The sequence below is a fragment of the Patagioenas fasciata genome, chromosome 5 (genome assembly GCF_037038585.1).
Source record: "Patagioenas fasciata isolate bPatFas1 chromosome 5, bPatFas1.hap1, whole genome shotgun sequence".
In the NCBI taxonomy this organism is placed as follows: Eukaryota; Metazoa; Chordata; class Aves; order Columbiformes; family Columbidae; genus Patagioenas; species Patagioenas fasciata.
Window position 1 is genome coordinate 19122724 of NC_092524.1, and position 7148 is coordinate 19129871.

The 7148-nt window shown below is 44.5% G+C and overlaps 1 protein-coding gene and 1 non-coding gene across 2 annotated transcripts; both read right to left on the minus strand.

Moving 5' to 3' along the window:
• Positions 1-1218: 1218 nt before the first annotated feature.
• RPLP2 (ribosomal protein lateral stalk subunit P2) lies at positions 1219-6083 on the minus strand. The gene is made up of 5 exons (XM_065840064.2): positions 5954-6083; positions 5269-5392; positions 3519-3567; positions 1758-1856; positions 1219-1336 (listed from the first exon to the last, which is right to left on the minus strand). Exons 2-5 carry the CDS (start codon positions 5389-5391, stop codon positions 1260-1262), a joined length of 348 nt encoding a protein of 115 aa, XP_065696136.1. The 5' UTR covers position 5392; positions 5954-6083; the 3' UTR covers positions 1219-1259.
• Positions 3234-3364, minus strand: LOC136102848 (small nucleolar RNA SNORA52). Its single transcript, XR_010651493.1, has one exon. It is a non-coding gene; the product is annotated as a small nucleolar RNA SNORA52 (small nucleolar RNA).
• Positions 6084-7148: the final 1065 nt, after the last annotated feature.

Below are 7148 nucleotides of genomic sequence, written 5' to 3' on the forward strand. Positions count from 1 at the left end.
TTTGTTACTGCCACAAAAATCACCATGCTAGGACTTAAGAGACAAAGTTAGATGAAAGGTATTGGCAGCATGCTTGTTACTTTCTTACAGAAGGTACAGAAGGGCAACAAGGGTCAGTTGCTTAAATCATGGCCATTCTGAAGTCTGAGATCTAACTTTAAACTGCCCTCTCCCTCAGCTGCTGTGAAATAATGGGCGTTTTCTCTCAGTGCACCACAAGGAGATAGTTTTTCCTGCTTGCGTTTCACCCCCTCAGAAGTACTTGCCATGCTTTGTCCAGTGACTCATAACCAACATAGCTCTATCAGCTACGATAGTTGTTTTTTTTCTAAAACAGTACTTGTTAAGACTTAGCATGGAAAGATCATCATGTACTACTTGTACTCTACCTACGTATAGTGACAGCCAAATACCACTGCAGAAGTCAGAAGTTGCCTGCCAGAACTATCTCCCAGCAGAGACAGTTTATAAAAGCAAAATTTGCTGCCCTCCCAAACTGATGCATTCTGCACACACAAGAACACTGTTTCAGTTCTCCAAAAATACCATTCTCCTCATAAAAGTTTATTTCTGTTCAGATAAAGGTGATTTATGTCCTGATAAGTTAAGCTACGCCCAGAACAGCCATTTGGTATGAAGAGCACCTTCCCATTGATCTCAGTGCCCCAGCAGGATGCACTATTTTTTTTTTTTTTTTGTTACCAATTCTTTGTAACATAAAATCCAAGCACAGTCAAGCATTTTATTGGTGGTGTTGTCAGATCTTGGAAATCTGATGCAGCAATGAAATTGGTGCTTTTGGATATTTACAAAAACCAATTACTGTAACTAGTTCTGAAATCATACTGCTTCTGGACTAATTCAAATCTGCTGTCCATTCAGTTTCATGTGTTTTGGAGTTGATTGAAATACATACTTTTATTGCTCAATAGATGGGACTCTTTCCTAGTCACTGGAGCAGCAAATAGTACGAAGAAGGTAGACTCAGCTTCTACATACTGTTTAAAAAACAAGAGTGTCATAACAAGCATCCAGGTTCACAGAAGCTTAGCTATTTCGTAAGTACTTTAACATGGTTGAGTCCCATGGCTTGTAATAAAATTCACATACCTGTTTTAGACAGAGATAAAAAAAATCAAAGCTTTATCAAAGCTATTTTAAGAACAGCCATCTGAACCCAACAGCACCTGTATGGTTATAATAATAAACTCAAAAAAATTTAAAACAAAGGATTTTAATAATTTTTCTACAACAAATAATTAATCAAATAGGCCAAATCCCATGTCATCGTCAGATTCTTCAGATTCCTCCTTCTTCTCTTCTTTCTTCTCCTCAGCTGAAGGAACAAAATGACAAAGCCAATTGTTAGTACGTGCATTTCTTGCACCACAGATTTTTAAGACGCATGTTTTGGTGTTCTCAGTTCCTGTATTATTGGTATTTCAGCCTCCATAGTTCACCTCATTCTTTTTCAATAGCTAAATAAAAACACTGAGGGGACACACACACACTATTATTGAAGGGGTGTGATTTAACACAGTGAAGTTTGATTTTTGGTTCTAAGGCAGATGAGTCTTAAGGTGGATAAAGAGCAAATGCTTCTGATTGCCCAAAGGAAAAGCAAATGTTCAGTTTACATTTCAATCACATAGTGAACTGCTCAAGTGGAAAAGCCTTGCAATTTGGACTCTATTGTTAAGATTTTTAACAGAGAAAACCAAACTGCCCTGTAACAATGCTCCTCCGTCCATACTCACCAGCAGCAGGGGCAGCAGCAGCAGCGGGAGCAGCAGAGCCCCCTCCAGCAGAGACCGCCACAGCTCCTCCAGCCGGCATACTGGCAAGTTTTCCGTTACCTGAGTGGGACAGAAGAGGAAGTATTTAAATGCTCATCAGAAGCAAAGAGATCAGCTGAAAAGGAAGAGAGTGGAGAAAAAGAGATACTATACCTCATGGACTGAACCTGTCACTATTAGCTGAAAGGACCAAGAGGCTGCACCCATAATAAGTATAAACTATTCTGTGAAAAAAACCTCAACAGTTTCAGATTCACAAAGGCTTATCCTCTGAACACTGACCCCACATTATTAGTAATTTTTCTTCTGTACACAAAGTCCTGTGTTTTTTTTCCGAAAACTGTCACATAGAAATAACTACAAACACACCCAATTTTACACTTAACAAAAAACCTATGTTTTCTCAATACAGCATAATAGCCCGGAACTGATAATACACCTCAAAAATAACATATAGCCAGGACTGGCTTCCTCCCCCACCTTGTTTGTTTTGTTTTGTTTTGTTTTTTTTTTTAAACAGTACAGAGAACTGTGAGGGCATGACTAGATTATACTTATGGGAGAGAAGGGAATGTGGACAAAAATGTATATGTGGAAAAGAGTACGGTATTTTAAACAAATCCTCCAACACCCTACTGCATCTCCTCTGAGATTAACAAACTGACTTCTGATTTATGCTCATCTTAGGAAAGCGAGCTAATTCTCTGGTATCTGCCTTTCACATACCGAGACTCCCTTGGCATTCAAAGGTCACGTACACAGTATGTTTGCCTGTATTCCAATTTCTGGGAATCAGTTTCTAAATAATTCTGTTACTTCAAGCTCTAATAAACTAGCCAAATAAACAAACATGTTTCATATGCATGTCAGTATGTTCTAGGAAACAATTTATTTAAAGTATTTCAGAAAGAGATGGCACAAGTGTGTCAAGCACATGCGTAATGTTTCTCTTAGGTCTTCAGACCACATGGACAGAAATGTCCAGTTACTGCTTGTAATACCAAGGTCAGGCAAAGTCCTGGCAACCTTTAAGCAAACACATGCCTAAAAGTTCCCTTGTGTCTAAGCACTGGCAAAAAAATAGGAATTGATCAGTCAGAAACCTTTGCACTACCTCAGCTCTGCTTCATTTCAGCCTTACAGCCAAATCAATGTTAAAAGTTCCAGCTGTGGTAAGAGCACAAGCTTCTACAGAAGTCAGCACTCAAGAGCCCTGTCTTAGGGAAAAGGAAATGCCAGAATTGGGGAGCTCCAGAAGAGATGTGTACTAGAGAGGCTTGTATTAATTGCAGAAGATGCAACTGTATCCTTAAATGTAAATTGGTGTCAATTCACATTAAGTCTGTTCTTCCTCTTTTAACTGGTGCATCCAAGTGGGTAAATGCAAAGAAAAAAATCTCCCTGAGAACCTGAAGGACAGCTAATTTTCTCTGATCAACATGTCCAGAAAACTACATAATGAGCAGACTACCAGTAAGCTCACACGTTTAAGTTTTCCAGTTTAATGTGGTCCACAAGCGAAACCCAGCAGGTACTGGCACCAACCTGCAGGGAACTAGAATGGACCTGGATTTCAGTCATGTTAGCTGAGAGCCAGCATCAAAGTCCTCAACTGCAAAGCTAAACTGATGAATAATCAGAGAGTTGGCAGCAATTCTACTTTCAGGTTTAAGTTATCAAAGTAGCAGAGGCAATGATCTGTGACACTCAAAGACTACTTACCCTGAGCAATTACATCCTCAATGTTTTTTCCATTCAGCTCACTAATAACCTGTGTAAATTAAGTTTAGAATGTTAATAGTTGCAAAACAGCAGGAATATAAGCTACATTTAAACAAGTACTGATTAGTTATCACATCCAACACCTCCATCCTGCTGATTATACAGCCCCAAAATTCCTTATTTCTCAAATGAACAGGACATTGAAACGAAAACTTCAGATAAATCTTCCACACTTTTCCATGGAAGCTTTTTCATGAAATGTTACAATTAACTCATAATGAATCCAACAGCCTTGCAGAAAGGATACACACATATTGTAGAGCCAATTAGGAAATCCCACTAATGGTCTGCTAGTCACTGAGGGACTGTTAACATATCTTGCTTAATACCCACTGGGAGGCTCTGAAGCACTGGGCCCCAGACCAAAAACCACAGGGTCCTGTTCCTAGCCTTACCAAATGTTACAGCCAAGCTGGCTATTGTATGCTTGCACTGGAACAGAGAGTCCCAACTTTAGTGTTATTACCACTGTTGTATAACCAGAGATGAGGGGGGAGAAAAAAAAAAAAAAAAAAAAGAATGCCACAGACCTTACTGGCGAGTCTTTGCTACTCAGAGTCAGTGCTGAGCACTGCAGAGTTAGCAAAGCCAAAGGGCTTTAACCCAAGAGCTTTTCAACTGGCACCTCCTGGTTACACAGAGTAACCTGTGAAATGCTGTGCCTGTGTGCTTGCCTCACCCAGAAGGAAGGCATTTTTAAGACTTCACTAGACTTCCACTGGCATAAGATACAGCAAATGCAAATAGAAATGAACTAATTAATCATGACCCAAATAAATTCCGGAGCAGCTTTCTAGATATCGCAGGATCAGAGAAAACAACTCATTTATGAAGGTATTAAACAGATGTAAATAAGCCAAAGCTGAAATAACTGGTGTTTAAAAAGGAGCACCACAAGTTCAAACCAACATCCCAAAGCATGGTAAGGATGCTACCAGTTTAGTCAACCCATTGTTTGTTGTGGCCTATGATAAAACACCGTCTCCACGTGGAAAAGTAACTTCTTTCCTCCACCTCTCTGCACACAAGAATAAGCTAGGTGATAACACCTGTTTTTTTAATGGTCATTTATTTTTAATTCCAAGAAAAGTCCTAATTATGATACTTTCTTCTTAAAAAGCCTGTTTTTCAACATTTTTTCAGTATTAATTTCAAAAAATTTCCTATGTATTATTATTGAATACATATATATTTAATAACTTTAACATCCATGTTTTAACTTCCCTATGTTCCCTGGTAAATGAACAAATCCTCCTTTGCAGTACCCTGCGTAAGAATTTATTACCGAATATCAGGCTTTCAAAAGTGTTAGCTTTGAATCAATGACCAAAAGCCAAAATGAAACATAAACTGTAAACTAAAAATTATGTCATAACAGAACTTATTTTCAATACATACTTATCTGTAGCCACCATCCCATTGAAAATTCTTAGGCTGAGTAGCCAGAAGTCAGCAACAACTGACAGATGTCTTTGTGGAGGCCAGGTGTTAAATAAGAAAGCTTCCTTTGTAGAAAGACTTCTACAAATAGTTCTGACTAGTTCAACAGTGTTTTAGAAATCACACAAGCAATGATAAGTGAACATATCAACAAAATAAGGCTAGATCACCAGCAAGACAACTAAAGAAACAGCTGCAACGTCTGGTGCTGACTAGGACACGATCATCTGGCATTAGGAAGCAATACCACCTTGTTCATGCGTTCATCATCCGTCTCGATGCCAACACTGTCGAGGATCTTTTTCAAGTCCTTTGATGTGGGAGACTCGTTGCCACCGAGGACTGCTAGAAGGTAAGCTGCGACGTAACGCATCCTGGAAAACAGGAGAATTAATGGGGCCTTCAGTGTTAATGATCTAGTTACACGTTCAGGGAAGCTTCTCTCCTCAGCGAGGGAAGCCAAACTCATCATCCCGACTACTACTGTTTTGCTCTACTTCAGAATGAAAACCCACGACCTGCGAGGCTGCGAACCGGCCCCGCACACTGCAGCCCGTTACACACGGCGGAGCCGCAGCGACCCCCGCCCCGCGCCGGGCTTCGCTGTCTGCAGGCCCCGGCAGCCAGGCGGCCTGCCACCGCTGCCACCGCGCACCGCTCCCGGAGGAACGCGGCACCGCGGCCTCCTGAACACCTCTTAGCGCCCCAGACAGCATCCCCGCCTCGGTTCCCCGCGGCGTTCGCCCGAGCCTGTCCCGTTCCTCCACAAGCCCAGGCCTGGGCCCAGGAGGGGAGAGCACATGGTCGCCATTTCCCCCCACCCCTCCCGCCTAAAGTGGTCTCGCCCAAGGTCCGCTGGCGGCAGCGGGTGGGGGTGTCGGGAGCTACCATTCCCGCGGGAAAGGTGGGGGGGAAAGGAACCTCCGCGCGCTTACTTGAGAGGAGGTGGTGGCGCGGGAGACAGGCCTGAGACGTGCGCTCGCAATGGCAGCGCGGCAGCGAAAGGGAAGGGGCACTACGTCGGCAACCCCTTCTTCCCGTCACCCCTCAACAACATGCGCTGCCATTGGGCCAGACCGGGGACGAGCGGGCAGGCCAATGGGGAGCTGTGGATTTTGCTGCTGCTGCCGCCGCGCAGACGGTGGCGCACGCGCAGAGCGGGGCTGCGCCGCTTCAGTGCCGCTTGGGTCGCTCACTGTCCGTGGCTGTCTTGTTGCACCCGAACTGCAGCCTGGGCGGCACCAGTCGCTGTGCCCTGCCGGGGTCGGCGTGGCCTCCCTGGACGCCCAGGCCTCTCCGCAGAGGAAAAGTTGCGCACAGGAGGGAGCGGGCAGCCCGCCCTGGCCCGGGGAGGCCGGGGGTTAGAAGCCCAACAGCAAGGGCTAGCCGTGGATTAACGGAGTTATAGCCCGCGCTTGGTTTGTTTGGTTTCTTCCTGGAGTAGCGGAATGAATAAAAGTGAAAAGTTAATATTGTACCAAAATGAACTGAACCCAAGTAAAGCAGAACTGTGGCGGTTGGGCTGCGAGGAGGCTTTAGCTATTGCTGCTGTGCTGTGCTGGGGGCTCCACAGCAGCCACCTGCGTGGGTGGGAGCGCTCTGCTGCTCTGGTCACTTTGGTGCCATCAGAAAGTGACCAGGCTCACCGTTTCAGAACTGAGGAAGTGCTTCAGAGAAGCAGTCAGCAGCTACTGTCTGCTCCCTGTGAGAACAGACATTTCTCTCAGGGCACTGTGCAGCTTGTGTTCAGTTTTAAGTAAGGGGCACTTCTCCAGAGCATTAACACAGCAGCACTGCCGTGGCATAGTGTTGTGGCACCAGCCAGAAACTCATTGTTACAGGAAAACCCGGCTTTGCTCCTCCAAGCAAAATGGAGAGCAGCACAAATGCTGTTGGGCCTCATCAGGATGCAGTGTTAGACCAAATGGTGCCCTGTGTTGCGACGCAGCTGGCTGAAGGGCTGTGCCCTTCTGGAGCCCAGCTATGGCAGAGCCCCGTGGCTCTGGCAGGACCGAGGGCTGGATCTGCAGCACCCAGCACTGTGCCCTTCCAGCCTTGTAGCTCCAGCTTCTGCTGCATTTCTCTCCTCAAATTTGCAGTGAATGAGCACAAGACCAGGAGCTGCCCGTA

Bases quoted from the DNA above. Each gene is read 5' to 3' on its own strand.
- RPLP2 (XM_065840064.2), bottom strand. From the start codon at position 5,391: ATGCGTTACGTCGCAGCTTACCTTCTAGCAGTCCTCGGTGGCAACGAG. The intron at 3,568-5,268 runs GTGGTATTGCTT...TAATTTACACAG, and splicing joins ATGATGAACGCATGAACAAG to GTTATTAGTGAGCTGAATGG. The intron at 1,337-1,757 runs GTGAGTATGGAC...TTGTTCCTTCAG, and splicing joins TGCTGCTGCCCCTGCTGCTG to CTGAGGAGAAGAAAGAAGAG.